This window comes from Barbus barbus (genome assembly GCF_936440315.1).
Source record: "Barbus barbus genome assembly, chromosome: 3".
Classification (NCBI taxonomy): Eukaryota; Metazoa; Chordata; class Actinopteri; order Cypriniformes; family Cyprinidae; genus Barbus; species Barbus barbus.
In genome coordinates this window covers 44,348,883-44,368,423 of record NC_136731.1, presented here as the reverse complement: position 1 = coordinate 44,368,423, position 19,541 = coordinate 44,348,883, and the positions used below count along the sequence as shown (strand labels likewise).

At 39.8% G+C, this 19,541-nt stretch overlaps 1 protein-coding gene across 2 annotated transcripts; it reads left to right on the top strand.

The window, feature by feature from the left end:
- The first annotated feature begins 10,608 nt into the window (after positions 1-10,608).
- On the top strand, positions 10,609-19,192 carry LOC306852648 (butyrophilin subfamily 1 member A1-like). 2 transcript variants are annotated; one of them, XM_079389650.1, is made up of 9 exons: positions 10,609-10,751; positions 10,887-10,975; positions 11,099-11,174; positions 11,677-12,027; positions 12,489-12,761; positions 12,973-13,080; positions 17,558-17,602; positions 17,827-17,853; positions 18,186-19,049. In XM_079389650.1, the coding sequence occupies exons 3-9, from the start codon at positions 11,117-11,119 to the stop codon at positions 18,716-18,718; spliced, it is 1,395 nt and encodes a 464-aa protein (XP_079245776.1). In that variant the 5' UTR covers positions 10,609-10,751; positions 10,887-10,975; positions 11,099-11,116; the 3' UTR covers positions 18,719-19,049. The 2 variants fall into 2 exon arrangements, with proteins under 2 accessions (XP_079245776.1, XP_079245775.1); XM_079389649.1 differs by lacking the exon at positions 10,887-10,975 and having other exon boundaries at positions 10,631-10,751; positions 18,186-19,192.
- Positions 19,193-19,541: the final 349 nt, after the last annotated feature.

Genomic DNA, 19,541 nt, shown 5'->3' with positions numbered 1-19,541 from the left:
ATATATATATATATATATATATATATATACACACATACATACATATATATATATATATATATTAGTGGTGTCAAAATTAGCGCGTTAACGCATGCTATTAATTATTTTCAGATTAACGAGTTAAAATATTTAACGCAATTAACGCAGGGGCGGGGCTAGGGTTGGCCACCCCATTCGCAACTGCTGCCTCTGTCTCTTTTTTTCTTGTAAAGATTGCGTTTATTTAGATGCAGAATGTCTTTATGGCCACATCAAACGGGAGATGTTTCAGACACGTGCTCTATACGTCGCCTCCACGCCAGACGCGAGTCAAACAAGCGCGTAAAAGATACTGTGCTCGTAGCGCGCACTCTTCAAATACACGCACAAAGGTGCCGGTGCGCGCTGTAGCCTATATCATTTCATATCATACAGCGAAAGAAACTACTTGCATGCAATGTCGTAGTTATGCCGTCAGTTAAGGCATGAAGTTACCAAAAAGGCAATTAAAGCTGCCTTAAACTGTGTGCATGCATGCAATATGTTATATATGCGTCACATTTAAGTACATGTCTCTGAAATGGTTTTAAAAACTGTCCTGAGGCACCCTAGCACTGTCTCCCTCATCTAAAATACCCAATTCAACTCATCCGCTCATTAGTTGAGACTTTCAGACCTGAAGTGAGTCAGAAAATGTAAAGAGATTTGTGAGAAAATAAGATGCATGTCAGATCCCCATCACCTTCAGCAGCAGCAGCTTTTAAAGCAATAGCAGGCAAATAAGTTAATAACCAGCTGCTGTGATGTCTATTAATCCTTGAACAAAAGAAAAAAGAGCAAATCAATAACTTTTATAGTTTTAAGGGGTTCATCTATATTTAATTTAGAATTTAGTGTTTGGTAAGTATTCATTTTCTGTATATTTCTGCTGAAGGGCACAGCTAGCTAAATATGTCATTTATTATAATGGGTTCATGTGAAGATTGTTTTAAGTTCACTTAAATTAGACGTTAAGTCTAATAAATGTTAAAATTGATAGCTCTCAATTATACTGTAATGCTGAATGGCTACAGTCAATGGTTAAATATTCAGGGGGCAAAAAAAATTTTTTATAGAGACATCAGTAGTATTGATATCAGTGATGCTGGCCTTCAATCATGAAAAAGATACCATTAAAGAAATATAAAAAATAAACTGTCTTTATGGTGTTTGTACATTGTACATTTGAAGATTGTTTATTTAAAAACTTGAATGTTAGGTGGGGTTAAGCGTGATTAATCACGATTAATTTTAGAAAAATGTGTGATTAATTAGTTAATTTTTTTAATCGATTGACAGCACTAATATATATATATGGTTTTTTTTTTTTATTTACTTTTTTTTTTTAGAATCATGATCTGCAATTTATTTTTAAAAAATGTGATTCTCAATTTATCCACAATCGTGCAGCTCTAGTTTACATGTTATTACTGCATATAATTAATTAAAATAGAACTTTAATTTCATAAAGTACAAGTTGATTTCAAAATGCACCTACATTTTTTTCAGTTGAATAAAAAACAGTTTCCCCTATATATTTCATCATTGAGGATCTAAAAAAAAAAAAAGTTTAAAAATCTTATCTCGTCTCGTTCTTGTGAACCCAGTCTCGTGTCTCGTCTCGTGAGATTCGTGTCTCGTCACGCCCCTAATAAATATTATCCAGTGTCTATTTCAGTGCGCAGTAGCTTTTTCCACTAATTCTTTTCACATAATTAAATGATCTCTAATCCAAACTGTTGCATTTCGGTAACACTTTATTTTAGGGTCTCTTAACTAGTTGCTTATTACCATGCGGTTACACTTTATTTCGATAGTCCACTTTAGACATTCTACTAGCTATAAGTAACTTTGCAACTACATGTCAACTAATTCTCATTAATTTGCAACTACATGTCTACTAACTCTCAGTAGGGTAGGTTTAGGGTTAGCAGAATAAGTTGACATCTACTTGCAAAGTTTCTGATAGTCAGTATGTTGTGGACCCATCAAAATAAAGTGTTAGAAGATATTAAACAGACAGTCTACTAATACTCTAATGACTGCTAGTTGACATGAAGCTGCAAAGTTACTTATAGTTAGCAGAATGTCTAAAGTGGACTATAATATCAATAAATTAACATATCTGCATTGCCAGTGTGTTTAATGATTTTCTTCTACTTCTGGTTTATAATGAAAACGCTCATGAATCATCATGAAGTGCTTTGAGCTGAAAATACTAAACAGCAGACCGACTCTACATTACAACTGTGTGCTGAATAATCTTTATTGAGATTAATTCAACTTTATTGAGAATAATCTCAATCTGCTAAAAAGATTGAGACTTTGTCCTCTACTGTTACTCAACTTGTTACCGAGGTAGCAACGCATAAGTAGTCTCTGAAAGTTGTGGCTACAGAGATTCAGGAGCTCCAAAATGCTAATAAAACCCTGAAGGCTGAAATTGGAGAAAGCAAGCGTTACAGCTGGAAATAGACATTAAAATTACACGGCGTGAAAGAGAAGGACGGAGAGGATGTTCGGAAAGTTGTTATTGATGTCCTTAACAACGTAGCGCCTGGCATCAGCGATGACCTTGAAGGGGCCATTCACATCGTCTTGGCCCGAAAAGAGGGGATGGTTCCCACAGATCCATCATCATTTTGTTTGCACTCTGTAGTTTTCGCGACACCGTTTGGCAAGCTGCCAGAGGCTGTAAATTCCTTCTCGACAACAAGTTGCAACTCACCGAAGCCCTTTCACCAGAAGATAGGATCGCCAGAGAGAAACTTTGGCCCCTTGTTAAGAAAGCTAGAGATGAGGGCAAAAAAAGCCTCTTTTTGTGGCTCGTTCGCATTAATCGATGGGAAAAGATTCAATTACGTTGTTGTAATTGAATCAATTAGCAATTATCTAATTGTTCAAATATTGTTTGCTCTTATTCCACAAGTGGAAAAAAAGAGTAAGTAATCATGAATCGCTTTTGGTTCCTCCTGTTGAACTTACAAAGCTAACGTTAAACACTGGAGTGAATTTGTCATGGTTAATGACATTCTATATTTAAATTGACATTCAGTTCTTGCATACTTTTTGCATACTTGCAATAGGGTTGCCTAACAATGCATATTGCAAAGTTGTTAATGCATATGTTATTTACTTTTGTGCTCGAGGATTATGTTCGGTTATATATTGTTCCTATCTCAATTTAGAATTTTGTAGGTTCAGATTTAAGAGGTGTTAGATTTGTTTTGGGGGTTTGATGGATTTTAAGTTTAATTCTTTTTCTGTTGTATCTTTAAATGTAAGGGGTTTACGTGATGCTGTAAAGAGGAAAGCTGTTATTTTTGTTCTGTAAGAGCAGTGAGTCTGATATAATACTTCTTCAGGAAACACACTCATATGATATGGATGTAAAGTTTTAGAAAAATCAGTGAGGTAATACAATTTATTGCAGCCATGGCTCTAACCACTCTGCCGGAGTTTTAATTCTTTTGCACAAATTTACACAGCAAATACTTGGGGTAAGGTCATCTGAGGAAGGGAGATGGATTATTGTATCGCTTAAACAGGATAACTCAATCTTTGTTATTTGTAATATGTATGGTTGTAATTCTCATTCGGACAATAGGTGTCATGGTTCATGGACCCGTGTGTTCATTTTGGTGTCTGTCTAGTCTGTGTGGGAGCGTCTGTTGCCTAGTACCGCAGCTGGCAGCGTAATCAGAGTGCTCAGCTGCAGCTCATTTGTGCTGCCTATATCTAGCTGGCGTTGCATGCGTGTGTTGTCGGTTCGTTAATCTCGTCTTGTTTTCTGTCAGCTCTCCTGTGTCCCCGTTCAGCCAGTTTGGAATATTCTCTCTCTTCACTGGATTACCTGACGGTGTGGATTATCTTCACGGCGGTTGTGAGAGTTCTGATTTCGGCTGGAGTTCCAACTACTGTCATATTTCTCTGTTACTAATAAACTTGTTTTTTGCTCTCGCACTTGGATCTGGTGACTACTCATTCTGACAGAACGATCCGACCACTATGATCCAGCGAGTATGGCAGAGTTAAGAGACGTTCTGTCAAAGAGCGACATACGCATGGAGCGCCAGGAGGATCAGATAATGGCCACGGGTCGTGCTATCCAGGCTCTGGTGACTCAAGTTTCGGAATTGACTACGCAGGTTCAGCAATTAAAGACTGAGACCGCTTCACTTAAACATCCACCCACGCCAAATCCACCTGCTTCCGTGGATCAGATAGTCCGCTCTACCGAACCCCGCCTTCCACCTCCAGCGTTTTACTCCGGTGAACCTCAATCATGTCGCTCATTTGTGGCAAGATGTTCCTTGTACATTTCTCTCCAACCTTCGTCTTTTCCCACTGAAGAGTCCAAAGTGGCTTTCGTTATAACTTTGCTGACTGGACGGGCGGCTAGTTGGGGAACTACTGTGTGGGAGCAAAGGCTTCCTTGTTGTGCTTCGTTCCGGTCATTCTCTGAGGAGCTCAAAAAAGTCTTTGATCGCGCTGCCTCGGACAGAGAAGCAGTGCGACTGCTTGCGGAGTTGGGTCAAGGCGATCGCACAATAACAGATTACTCTATTGATTTTCGCACGCTGGCTGCGGAGTGTGGTTGGAATTCTGAGGAGCAATGGGACATGTTTTTGTATGGGCTCTCTGAGTCTATCAAAGACGAGATTTATTCCTTGGATCTACCCACTGATGTGGACAAGCTCATAGACTTGGCTATTCAGGTAAATTCTAGGTTGCGGCGGCGCAGCCAGCGGACACCTAGAGGATTGTTGGTCACTCCACCGGTCCATTTTTCGCCTGTCCCTGGAGAGATGGTGTTTTCCCTTCCGGATCCTGAGCCTATGCAAATGGGAAGGTCCCGTCTTTCACAGCAGGAGAAGCAGAGACGCAGGGAGAGGGGTCTATGTCTGTATTGTGGAGCTGCCGGCCACATCGCTTTGCAGTGTCCGGTAAAAGCCAGTACCCGCCAGTAGGTAAGAGGTTACTGACGGGTGGAATTACATTAACTAAATCCTCTTTTTCAGCCACTCATCTTCCTGTTAAACTGAAATTGCATTCTCTGGCTTTTGACTGTGAGGCTCTGATGGACTCGGGAGCAGAGGGTAATTTTTTAGACATTAATATCGCCCACAGCCTCAAGATACCTACGGTTGCACTCTCCCAGTCCATCTCTGTGGTTGCGTTGAATGGTCAGTCCTTACCCTCCATTACGCACGCCACTGTCTCTTTAAGACTCATCACCTCTGGTAACCATTCAGAGAACATTGACTTTCTTCTCACTGAGACCCCCTCTGCTCCCGTGGTTCTGGGGCATCCTTGGTTGGAGCATCATAACCCTCATATAAACTGGCGTATGAATTCTGTTCTCGCTTGGAGCGAGTATTGTCATGCTTCCTGTTTGTTGTCTGCGTGTTCTTCTGTGTCTTGTTCTGTGTTTCAGGATGAACAGGCGGATCTGTCTAACGTGCCATCTGAGTACCTTGACCTGAAGGGAGTGTTCAGTAAGTCTCGAGCTGCTTCTCTACCTCCTCATCGTCCCTATGACTGTGCTATAGACTTATTACCAGGTACGTCTCTGCCTAAGGGCAAATTATATTCGCTTTCCAGGGAGGCCATGGAAAAATATATTTCTGATTCTCTAGCAGCCAAGATCATCCGCCCTTCTTATTCTCCGGCGGGTGCGGGGTTCTTTTTCGTGAAAAAGAGGGACGGCTCTCTCCGTCCCTGTATCGACTATCGAGGCTTGAACGACATCACGGTAAAGAATACTTACCCTTTGCCGCTGATGTTGTCGGCTTTCGAGCGTCTGCAGGGGGCGTCACTTTTCACGAAATTGGATCTCCGTAACGATTATCATTTGGTTCGCATGAGGGAGGGGGATGAGTGGAAGACCGCTTTTAATACCCCCAGGGGGCACTTTGAATATCTTGTTCTTCCTTTTGGCCTTTCTAACGCTCCCGCGGTATTCCAAGCACTTGTCAATGACGTGTTGAGAGATATGGTAGATCAGTTCATTTATGTCTACCTGGATGACATACTGATATTTTCTCACTCTCTCCAGGAACACGTTCAGCACATCAGAGAAGTGCTTCAGAGGCTGTTAGAGAATGGGCTTTATGTCAAGGTGGAGAAATGCGTTTTTCATGCACAGTCTGTTCCCTTTTTAGGATATATCGTCTCGGCCGAGGGGGTGCGCATGGATGCCGACAAGGTTCAGGCTGTGGTAAATTGGCCAACCCCAGACTCCCGCAAGGCCCTGCAGAGGTTTCTGGGCTTTGCCAATTTCTACCAGCGGTTTATTCGCAATTTCAGCCAGCTAGCTGCTCCTCTGACTGCCTTAACCTCCACCAAGACTCCGTTCAGGTGGTCCAGCGCAGCGGTTCTAAAAACATCCGGGTTCTAAAAACAACAAACCAGATGCGTTATCCCGTATTTTTGATCATTCGGAGCGCCAGTCTTTTTCCGAGCCCATTGTACCACAGAAGATCTTTATTTCTGTTGTCACGTGGGAAATCGAGTCGAAGGTCCGCACAGCCTATCACCATTTGAGTGTAGTTTAGGGTACCTGCCACCTGTTTTTTCCAGTAGGGAGTCCGAAGCCGCGGTCCCCTCTGCCCACGCTTTTGTCCAGAGGTGCCGTCGAAACCTGGAGCAGGGCTAGACAAACCCTGCTCCAGATGGGAGCACGCACCAAGGCCCAGGCCGATCGCCACCGGTCGAAGCCTCCCGTCTACATCGTTGGTCAAAAAGTGTGGCTTTCATCTAAGAATATTCCTCTCTGCTCCGTCAGTAATATGCTTGCTCCTAAATTTATTGGCACCTTACTGTCACCAAGATTATTAGTCCAGTGGCAGTCCGCCTCAAACTCCTTCCAGCGTACAGGAGAATTCATCCGGTATTTCATGTATCCAAACTAAAGCCTGTTTTTCATTCAGCCATTAATCCGCCTGTCCCGGTTCCCCCCCCCCGCCGCGTCTCGTAGGTGGGGAACCAGTTTATTCGGTAAAATGTATTCTGGACTCGAGGCGGAGGGGACGAGGATTTCAGTACTTGGTGGACTGGGGAGGGTTACGGTCCTGAGGAGAGGAGTTGGGTGCCTGCGAGAGACATACTGGATCACTCCCTTATCGATGATTTCATTCGCCAGGTAGGTTCTCCTGGGAGCGCCAGGAGGCGCTCTTAGGGGATGGGGTACTGTCACGGTTCATGGACCCGTGTATTCATTTTGGTGTCTGTCTAGTCTGTGTGGGAGCGTCTGTTGCCTAGTACCGCAGCTGGCAGCGTAATCAGAGTGCTCAGCTGCAGCTCATTTGTGCTGCCTATATCTAGCTGGCGTTGCATTGTGTGTTGTCGGTTCGTTAATCTCGTCTTGTTTTCTGTCAGCTCTCCTGTGTCCCCGTTCAGCCAGTTTGGAATATTCTCTCTCTTCACTGGATTACTTGACGGTGTGGATTATCTTCACGGCGGTTGTGAGAGTTCTGATTTCGGCTGGAGTTCCAACTACTGTCATCTTTCTCTGTTACTAATAAACTTGTTTTTTGCTCTTGCACTTGGATCTGGTGACTACTCATTCTGACAATAGGTCTCTATTTTTTCAGATCACCTCTTAATTGAAAGAAACACTGTGGTGGTAAAAACCTTGACTCTTTTGTTATTCTAGGTGGTGATTTTAATGAGTTTGTTGATGGCACTTTGGACAGATTTCCTCCCAGATGCAATGATGGTCTTCGTTTAAATAGTAACATTTTAGCATTATGTGTAGAATTTTCTCTTACTGATTCATGGTGTTTTTTTCACCCTGATTTACGTGAATTCACTTGGTCTAATAGAAATAGGTCCTCTCAGTCAAGAATTGATCTCTTTTTGCTCTCTTCCTCAGCTCTTCAATTTATAAAAGATATTTCACTCTCATTTGCTTCCTTGTCAGATCATAAACTAATAAGATTAAAATTGTGTAGCAACACTGATAAAATTCCAAGGTTACGTGGTTATTGGAAATGTAATAATTCACTCTTAAGAGATGCTTCCTTTAATGATGGTATTAAAAACTTACTTTCGAGTATATTCTCAAAAAAAAAAAAAAAAAAAAAAACTGAGGATAGTTATAAAGTGAAATGGGAATTTTTTAAATATAAGGCTAGGCAGATTGCTATTAGAAGAAGTAAAGATTCAAAAGCCTCTAAAAATAAATGAACTATTAAATAAAATAAATATATTATTGCAAAACATTTAAAAAAACTAACTCAGGAAGAAGAACTGCATTTAAGGGAATTAAATCTTCCAATTAATCAAGTTTATTTCAACTTGGCTAGAGGGTTTTTTATTAGATCTAGAGCAAAATGGCTTGAGGAAGGAGAGACCAATTCCAGTTATTTTTTTGCATTAGACATTGCAAAAAATTAGGAATTGCAGGAAAAATTTGTTGATAGCTCTTCATTTTAATGGTGTCAAGTGGACAGATCCAAAATTATTTTGTACTTTTGTTCCTACCTTTTATAATGACCTTTACGCTTCTGAATTTAATATGGATAATTGTGAGATTTTTTTTTTAACAATTAAGAATCATATTCCTGTCATTGATAATGATTTTAAAGATATTTGTGAGGCTACTTTGACAATTGGGGAAATTAGATCTGCTCTATTTTCCATGAAAATAAAGAAATCCCCTGGTGGTGATGGATTTTCTGTTGAATTTTACATTCATTTCTGGGATTTAATACAGTCCCCCTTGCTTTGCATGTATAGTGAATGCATTGCTCAGAGAGAAATTACTTCCTCAGTGAAACAGGGCATTATCTCCCTTATCCCAAAGCCTGAAAAAGATTATCTTTTAATTGATAATTCGAGACCAATTACTCTTCTTACAGTTGACTATAAGATCTTGGCCTTGGTATACACAAATAGATAAAAATTTAAGCTTAATCACATTATTGCAGAAACACAGTCAGGTTTTATTAAAGGTAGGCACATTAGTAATAGCATAAGATTTATTTTAGATTTATTGAATTATGCTGACTTTGTGAAATCTGAAGCTATTATACTTTTCTTAGACTTTTATAAGGCAACCATACAAATTCTGTATGGTTCTTTATTCCTAATTATACCTTTAATGAAATTGGAGGCCTCCCCTGCATGGAAATTGTGTTACGTTCACAACTTTTCACCACATAAAACTCTTTTGTGGAATAATTGTTTCTGTTCAGTTTGGTTTTGCTCTTTTTTGGTAGTTCCTGTTTGGTTTAGTTAATTAGTTAATCATCGTTTAGTCTTCCCACCTGTGTTCAATCAGTTATCTAGTTAGCTCATTTGTTCTAGTCCCTTTATAAGTCCTGAGTTTCCCCGTTCTGTTAGTGTTAGCCAGTTAGTGTTTGTCCGTTCTTAAGTTAGTTAAATGACATATCTGAGTTGATGCCGTTAAATAAAGGCCTCTACCCCAGGCTCCCTGAAGCAATACCTGGAGTTTGTGCTATCCGTCGCGGGGTCCTCTTACATCGTGGAGGAGGTTTATACAGTCCAGCCACCGCCTTCGAAGGCGATGAATGTTCCGCCCGCGGCGAAGAGGATACCGCCGTGCAAGGCGATGAATGTTCCGCCCGCGGCGAAGAGGATACCGCCGCAAAAGGCGATGAACGTTACGCCGTCCTCGGCGAAGATGGTTCCGTCCAGCCCTCCTGAGTTCCCGCTGGTTCCGTCCAGCCCTCCTGAGTTCCGTCCAGCTCTCCTGAGTTCCCGCTGGTTCCGTCCAGCTCTCCAGAGTCCCTGCTGGTCCCGTCCAGCTCTTCTGCGTCTCCACTGGTCCCGTCCAGCTCTCCTTCGTCTCCGCTGGTTCTATCCAGCTTCGCGCCTCCCGTGCGCCCTCAAGTGTCCGCGCTGCCAGAGCGCCCTCCGGCGTCTCTGCTGGTCCCGTCCAGCTCTTCTGCGTCTCCACTGGTCCCGTCCAGCTCTCCTTCGTCTCTGCTGGTTGTGTCCAGCTCCACGCCTCCCGTGCGCCCTCAGATGTCCGCGTTGCAAGAGCGCCCTCCTGTGTCTCCGCTGGTCCCGTCCAGCTCTCCTTTGTCTCCGCTGGTTCTGTCCAGCTCCGCGCCTCCCGTGCGCCCTCAAATGTCCGTGCTGCAAGAGCGCCCCCAAGAGTCCGCGCTGCAAGAGCGCCCCCAAGAGTCCGCGCTGCAAGAGCGCCCCCAAGAGTCCGCTCCTCCAGAGCTTCCCACAGAGTCCGCTCCTCCAGAGCTTCCCACAGAGCCCGCTCCTCCAGAGCTTCCCACAGAACCCGCTCCTCCAGAGCTTCCCACAGAGCCCGCTCCTCCAGAGCTTCCCACAGAACCCGCTCCTCCAGAGCTTCCCACAGAGTCCGCTCCTCCAGAGCTTCCCACAGAACCCGCTCCTCCAGAGCGCCCCCTAGAGCCCGCTCCTCCAGAGAGTCCTCCAGTGTCTGCTCCTCCTGAGCTTCCCCAAGAGCCCTCTCCTCCTGAGCGTCCCACAGAGTCCTGCAGTCAAATCCAGAATGAGACACACTTCTGTAAAGAGAGAATGATTGCAGCAGCTGGATTATGATCAGATAGTGTTGTGGAGGGTGTGTCTTCAGGTGGATCCTTTAGTTATAAATGAAAGTAAAACTGAGACAGGAATAATCTCTTTTTGATCTTTAAGTACTGTCGTATCAACTCTTAGTTAATACCCATATAATCATATCAATAATTTATTCAGATACTCGTGAACGCATCAATATTCAGTCAAAGGTAAGACGAGAAACACATTTACCTGAACAATTGTGTGTCTATCATGAGTGTGACTTGAGATCAGATGCGTTTAACCGGTTAGGTAGGTCTTTAAGTGATACTAAACTATATAAACACTTCTTTTTTTTTTTAAAGGATAAAGTCAAATAATTCTACATGTGGATACACGTTGTGCATTTGGTCCTGGTTTGTCTGGACTAATTTAACCAACTGATTCTAGATCTGTATGTAAATTGTTGTATTCATCCCATAAGTGTAAATGTGCAAGTATTCAGAGCAAACACATGCATGTTAACACACGAGATGACTGTTTATTATTATCCTTTTTTCTTCTTCTTTCATTTTAGCATCTGTGTCCTTTAGAGATGAAGCTCATTTGTTTGACTTTGCTGATTATTAGTGGAATCACAGATTCAAGATCAGGTAATTATTCACACCCATATAAAGAGCTGAAGTGTGTGTTCATGTCTATTCATCGTCCAGCTGAACTATATTTATAGGTCTAATTATAGTTTAATTCATAGTTTATGTGATAATGACTGGTTCACTGCAATATTACATTACATAATGTCACATTATGCCATTTATTACATGGCTACTTATTTTATTAACCACAGAACAGAAACTGTAGGTTTCCTGTATGAATGAATGATATGTTATTTAACATTGTCATAGACAACTGTCATTGTTCAGAAGTATTGACTAATTAGAATAAACTTAGAATTTACAAAGAGCCATTCAATAATATTTAATAAAAAGAGAAAAAATACACTCAAGCAGTGTTTTTAAGCAGACATGTTCGGATGCAGAGCTGTGTGGAGAAGGACAGTTATTGCTTTACATGGGAACACTTGTCCTGCTGAAGGATGACAGTTCAACTGACAGGAGGTTCACTTTTAATTTTAACTTTCTTTCTCTTTTACAGAACAGTTTAAAGTTGTGGGACCTGCAGGTCCTGTGCTTGCTGTAGCTGGTGAAGATGTGATTCTGCCCTGTTCAGTCAAACCCAACATCAGTGTTGTGGACATGAGAGTGGAGTGGTTTAGACTTGATCTGAGAGACTCACTAGTGCATGTTTATGATGATCATAAAGACAAAAACACAGATCAGATTCAGTCCTACAGCGGGAGAACAGAACTGAATCATCAAGAACTACAGAGAGGAGATGCATCACTCAAACTCTCATCAGTCCGAGTCTCTGATGAAGGACTTTATAAGTGTTTTATTCAGTCCACATCCTGGTTTGATGACACCACTGTTACTGTCAATGTTGAAGGTGAGAAAACCATTCAAAACTAAAGTCTGGAACACACTACACAACATAAAATCTGAATCAGATTTTAAAACATTTGGCATCATACACTTACCGTCTTTGTAAATAGTCACAAAAGAAAGCTGGCCATCATACACTGAATGACTGAGGATCACAACAAACTCGCGCAGAAACCTGCTCCTTGTTGCTGGGAGACATGTGACAAATGAAAACAATATGAGTTCTAAAATCAGTTGAAAATATCAAAAATATTGATATCCTCCGACTGGATGGAATCAAAGTCTGAATTTTGATTTTCTATGAAATCTGTCAACTCTAATCTGCAGACTGGCTCTGACTGTCAGCAACTAGCGTCAGTTTGTAAATCAGGACAGAAGTTGTGTGGTGTATTCCAGCCTTAACATGCTCTAACTAACTTAAAACATTCAGAACAACAACATAATATACTTCTTGTTTATCTGTAGCTGTGGGGCGTCCTCCGGTGATCACTGTAGATGGGTTTGATCATTCAGGAGGGCTTCATCTACAGTGTGAATCTGAAGGTTGGTATCCTGAACCTGATCTTGAGTGGCTGGACAGTGAAGGAGTCAGTTTGAGTTCAGAAACTACAGAGAAACACAGAAACACAGACCGGTTCAGTGCGAAACACACCATAACTGTACATGAGAGAGACAGCAAGATTCACTGCAGATTCAAACTGAAGCATCACATGCTGGAGACGCTGATAATCACCACAAGTAACTACTGACACTTTTCTTACTGTAATTGTAAGTTCTCATATTTGATGCAGTTAAAGGATTTAATGATCATCAGCTTAGTCTATTAAGTAAAGCTAAAACATTTTACTGTCTATGTACCATTCAGAACTGAACATTATATATATTTTAATCATCTCATCAAAATTTGTTTTATTTACACAGTATGATTAATTGCTGTTTTGTGTTACAGGTAATATGTTTAATTTTTGGAGGACATCGGTCATCATGATTTCAGTTTTTGTTGTGCTCAGTGTGATTGCTGGAATACTGATAGCTGTGTTTGCTCATAAATACAAAGGTAAAATGCTTGTTTACTTGTTTTTTTGTTTTTTTTTGCTTGCGAATAAGGCAGTATGGGTTTAATTTTAAAGTTTATCTATATAGCACATTTCATACACAATGGTAATTCATAATGCTTTACATAAAAAATGATTACACTTATCATACAAGTAATCACAATAAAAGCAAAGAATTGCAATTTTAAAATGTAAATTTTTTTTTTTTAAATGAAGTAAAACATCTGAGAATAATAATAAAAAATGAGGATACGTAAAATACAGTGCAATCATTCAGATGTAGCACAGTGCTCATTCAGTAAATGCACAGCTACACAGATGTGTTTTAAGTCTAGATTTAAATATGGCTAGTGTTTTAGCTCATCTGATCTCTTCTGGAAGCTGCTTCTAACTGCGGGCGGCATACTAGCTAAAAGCAGACACCCCTTGTTTTGAGTGAACCCTTGGTATTTCTTGATCCTAATGATCTAAGTGATCTGTAAGCATTTCTGCAATGTATTGAAGTCCTAGGCAATTGAGTTATTTTTAAATGAGTAATAACACTTTAAAATCATTCAAATCAATCCTAAATGTAACTGGAAGCCAGTGTAAGGCCCTGAGGACTGGTGGGATATGCTCAGATTTTCTGGTTCTAGTCAGAATCCTGGCAGCAGTTTGCTTCTTGGGAAGACCGGTGAAGGCCGGTCCATTACAATAGTCCACCCTGCTGCTGATAAAGGCATGAACAAGATTCTCCAAGTCTTGACTGGAAACAAAACATCTAATTTTTGCAATGTTTTTTGAGATGATAGTATGCTGATTTAGTTGCTGTTTTGACATGACTACTGAAACTAAGGTCTGTCTCCAGAATCACCCCAAGATTTCTGACTTGATTTTTAGTTGTTTGACCCCTAGAGTCAAGGTATGCATTCACCTTGAGAACTTCATCTTTGTTTCCAAATGCAATGACTTCAGTTTTCTCCTTGTTTAACTGAAGACAGTTTTGGCACATCCAACTGTTAATTTCATCAATGCATTGGAGTGAGTCAATGAGGCTGTAGTCATTTGGAGATAAGGCTAGGTAAACCTGGGTATAATCTGCATAGCTGAAATGGGCAATTTGGTTCTTTCTCGTTATTTGCCTTAGTGGGAGCATATTCAGGCTGAACATTGCAAGAATTGAGCCTTGTGGGACTCTGCATGTCATGGATGTCCACGTATGGTCTCCCATGGTCCCCTATACTCATATAATATCCTCTACTTTCTAAGTATGACCTGAACCATTTGTGGACCATTCCAGAAAGCCTGGCCAAGTTTTCCAGTCTCTCTAGAAGTACCTTGGGATCCACAGTGAAAAAAAAACAAAAAAAACTTTTTTTCATTTTATCAATGCGAACAGCTAGAACAGTGGCAGTTAGCTCTAGTCGAGGAATGGTGACTGGTTTAAGAGGTGTCACTCTAGAATTACCAAGAAGAAAGGAGACATGAGTGGTGTTATGACTATTCTGTAATCTAAGATAAGTCACAGAGCCATATCCCTTTTCACTGGCATCTCAAGTGGTGTAGTTAACTTTAAACAGGTTGTCCAAAGCCACGTGCGATCATCGATCAACTGCAAAGGCACTCAGATGATCCAGATTGGTAACCCATTTCATCCACTGTTGGTCTTGAACTGGTGGAATCTCATCATCCCAGCTAGAATTTGTCCTGCATAACTCCTGTAGAATAAGCCTGACTGGAAGTATCAGTGGTGCCAGGTATCCTAAAGGTTTATTTAGCTGATTACTGACAAAATCCCACGTCTACTGTGCATTCGCTCTTTGCAGCTAGTATTGAAGTTGAATGTGTCTGTCTGCAAACACCATTGGAGTCCTAGAGCCCTTTCTAGGCAGGTGATCCCGGTCCAAGTTAAGCTCAATTATATTTTTGGACCGGTCTTGCACTGGAATGGATTGCAAAACCTCACGGCTGTTGCTGACCCATTGTGTCAGATGGAAACCACTTTTGTGACAGAGAGCAGCCAGATATTTGGTCATCTGGATCGCTTCCTCCTCAGATGGTAGGCTCTTCAGACAATCATCCATATAGAAATTCTTGTAGACAGTGGCAAATTACCTCTAAATCAATACTGTGTTGATTATCTTCTGCACTCTTCCTTTGAGCAAAGCATGCACAGCTGTGTGATGAAACTGCTCCAAATAAAACTTCTTTAAGGTTTCCAGATTCTTTCATAATCTCCATGAATTTAGCATCTTCTCTAGACATTTCTTCTTTGTCTTCAAACATGTTCTCTTTTAAATCATGCTGATATTGCTTCTCCAATAGCAATTCCAATCTTTTTACATCAGTTCTGTTCACAGTAACAGTATATGTGACCTGTGCGGGCAAAATGAGGCACAATGAACAATTTTTTTAAACATTTTTTAAAAGCAAAGTAACTTCTGTCAGGACCACTATCGTCAAAGATGATTGACATTTAGCATATAGTTTGGATTGGCGGTATGGTTCTGTTCTGGGCAAGAACTCCCTGTGCATCCATGCAGCCTAGCATAGATAAGAGCAGGGAGAGCAGCGATTACTCCTCAGGGTAAACAGAGCAGAACCAACAAATGTATTGCAGATATCCTTAAAGTTCAGTAATGTATGTACACATTTTAGAATTAGTCTGATTCAAAGGCGAATCAGAAGGCTAAATCCTGACTGACAGAGGAGGAGTTGGAGATGGAGGAGAACTGCTGATAATACTGAGGGACCTGATATATGGATGCTTAGATTGGTGTCATAATCCTATATGTAGATGGGGATCAGCTGATACGAGATTGACTAACGTGATCTGCCAGAACTAACGTTACGCTTGATTTCTGAGAAAACTCAAGTTCACCAAGCAATGGTGCATTGTTTCCTCCACTTCCTTCCTTAATATTAATAAATATATTAATAATCACAATATAATCATTGTTTTATTTTATCATTGTTGTTAAAAATAAGCACAGATTCAAAAAAACAACAACAATAGAACAAGCATGGGTCACATTTACTTTGACAACTGCCAATGAAACTATTTATAACCCATCCCAGTAGGGTTCGAATGGCATACAGTCCATCTCCATGACAATTTATAACTTCCCAGGGCTGAAGTAACTTACCAATCAACAACTCTACGTCTGCTTGAATGTGTGGAATGTGAACAGCATCAAGATATGGCAACTCAGCCAAGCCCTCTTTCTTGACAATGTTATCTGTGCTTACAGGCATCTTGCTTTGTGTGTAAACTTCTGGTAGCCTCTAAAAGTCTTTGCCAGTGAGGCTTGAAATCTCCAAATTATTTACAACATAGCTTGTGACCGTTGATTTGGGACTCATTGTGATCAGTGAGATTTTTGTCTTTCGTCCATTTAGATTTAACTTTCTCATCAAACTGATGTTCATGCAGCTACGAACAATTTCCTGTGGACGGCCCTTGATATATCTTCCTAAAAAAATACAAGAAATCTAATTTGTTCTTCAACACAAAAATGAAAAGCTTTCATAAATTAATTGAATTGCAAAGGATCTCCTCCAAATATTGTAATATCACGTGGAGGAAGGTTGCTAGCATTTTGTTGCTGTATTAGCAACTCTGTTATTTGCTACTGTTTTAAAGCATTTTAGCACTGAATAAGACTGTTCCCCAGCATTTAAAGAAACCTGAGCTCCTATGTTGGGTCCACTGGGCTGTGTATTGCGTGTTGCAGTTTTTCTGGGCACTGGAACAGAAGTGTGAGCATGCGGCTGCTGTGCACTCTGGGAGATTGGTGGTAAAGGTGAGCCATCATAGCTGTTTGTTGTAGCCACTGGTGGTTTATCAGAACGGGGGAATGAAGGCATTGATTTTGGTTTTATTCTTTTTTTAGTATAAGATTCCATCTCATCTGATACCATACTTGCAGGGGTTTGTTTCTCAAACCTTTTGAGGACTGATAACTTTGCAGTGGAGGCTGCTATTTCAGCATCAAGCATCAAGCTCCATTTGTTCTTTTTGCTCTCTCAATTTTTACATTTACGCATTTAGCAGACGCTTTTATCCAAAGCGACTTACATTGCATTCAAGTTACAGTTTCTACATTTTACCAGCTCTTGTATCCACTTGTTCCTCAATATCATGCCTTTCTTTTAAAGATTCTGCATGAGCAATAAGAGTGGCTCTTCTGCCTCGACCTTAATTCTTGTTTGTTGGACTGATGATTTGGATTTAGTTGAGCCAGACTACTACTGTGTCAGCTGGATGTACGAATGCACACCAGAGTTTCAATACTGGAAATACTATTGTCTGCGATGCGACAAAAAAGTAAACTGTAGTGTATTGTAGTAATATCCTCCTGAGACCCCCCCAAAAAAAGCTTTGTGAATTTAGTATTTTTTCATGTCATCACATTGTTTAGAGCATTAGAAAAAAAAAAAATTAACATTTTTGAAAAATTATATTTGTTCTTTTCTCATCTTTTTCTGAATTTTCTTTAGAACGTGATCAACTTTTACAACGTCTGAAGACAATTATACCTAAAGGTGAATGTTTTATATAATCTTATTAAAATATAAATCCATTACTTTCAAATTATTTAGCAAAACAAAGAATGAATACACTGTGCTTTCATACGTGTATTCAATTAATTATTTTTAATTATAAGATGTTCTTGTATTTTGTTGGTCTTCAAGCAGTGATTGATATTATTGATCTAAAGATTAATTCTGTTATGAAGACTTTATAACTTCATACTTTCTGTTTTCAGCTCTCATGTATTTAAGAACACACACAGGTGAGTAAAAAGGCATTAATATTTATTTTAATTAAAGGCTTGTTTCATTGAATAATTATATAAAAAAATACAATTATTTATTTTACATTCATACCTAAAAAAAAAAGAAGAAAAAAAATCAACACAAGTGGATCCAAAGATGAACAACAAAGTGAATACAACAATAATATAATATAATGTACAGTTTAAACATTACATTTATTTACATCTAATAGTGTGTCTTTGTTTTTGTTTGTATTATAAAGTTCTCATGATTCCTATAAAAATACATAATTGTCATAATCTTTATGATATACTCCTCTATAAAGCAGAATTGTCAATATTTTCCGCAGTGAATGTGATTCTGGATGCTGATACGGCTCATCCTCGTCTCATCGTGTCTGATGATGGGAAACAAGTGAGATTTGGAAACACACAAACAGAAGGAGAGGATCAAGGAAAAGACAGATTTGATAAAGATCTTGGTGTTCTTGGGAAGGAGGGATTCTCCTCGGGGTGTTTCTACTTTGAGGTGCAGGTGAAGGGACAAACTGAGTGGGATTTAGGAGTGGCCAGAGAATCTGCTGACAGGAAGGGATTGAACTATCGGAGTCCTGAGAGAGGATACTGGATCGTGGGACGGAGAGATGGGAGATATCTAGCTCGTGGTTCTTCTGATTACTCTCTTTCTCTGAGTGTGGATCCTGAGAGGGTTGGTGTGTTTCTGGATTATGAGAAGGGTTTCGTCTTCTTTTATGATGTTGAGTCCTGCTCTCATATCTACACTTTCACTGATCAGTCTTTTAATGAGAAACTCTATCCATTTGTTAGTGTGGGGTATCGGAGGAATTATAACTCCACTCCTCTGATCATCTGTGATGATTAATAATGAGATCAGTGAATTTACACCATCAACTGAAGGAAAAGAAAACACAATAAAAAGGGTAACAGCAATAACTAGATTTGAAGTTGGCTTGAAAAACAAGGCCAGAAAGTTTTAAATGTTTTTAAAAGTTGTAAAAGTTTGATAGTTTTCAGAAGACTGTCCTCCAAAAAACGACCCCATAGGTCGTGTGTGCAAGCAGCTTATTACGACCATATGTTACGTTTTAAAGTGAAGCGCCCTCTAGCGCTGCTGTAAATAATGGCAGTGCCGTGTGTCATGAAATAAAATAAAATAAAAACTCAAATAAAATAAATAAAACTCTTGAATCTTGAAATGACGTTTGACCGTCGTTACCGGTAGTTACCGGTTCAAATAAAACTTTTTTTTTTTTTTTTTACAGTCTATGGTTCAAATACTATTTGTTTTATCTTCGTATTTACACGATATTACTTAATAAAGGAAACTGAGTTGTTTAATAAAAAAGAAAAAAAATCTATTTTTGCGCCATTTTGGAAAGTAAAGAATCACATTAAAATTAAACTCTTTTCAAATATAATTTTAATTGTAATTAGGCCTATATTATTATTATTATTATTAATAAATCTTAATTTAAAAAATAACTTTCAATTAAACATTTTCTAAGAAAGCACCAAAAAAAAAAAATTGGCTGAAAATGTTTAAAAGCACTTCAGATAATTCAAATATTTTTTCCTTCTGTCAGCTAACGTTAATGTTAACAATATGACCATATGACCATAGCGACACACACACACACAAATCAATCAATCAATCAATCAATCGATAAAATAATAATAATAATAAT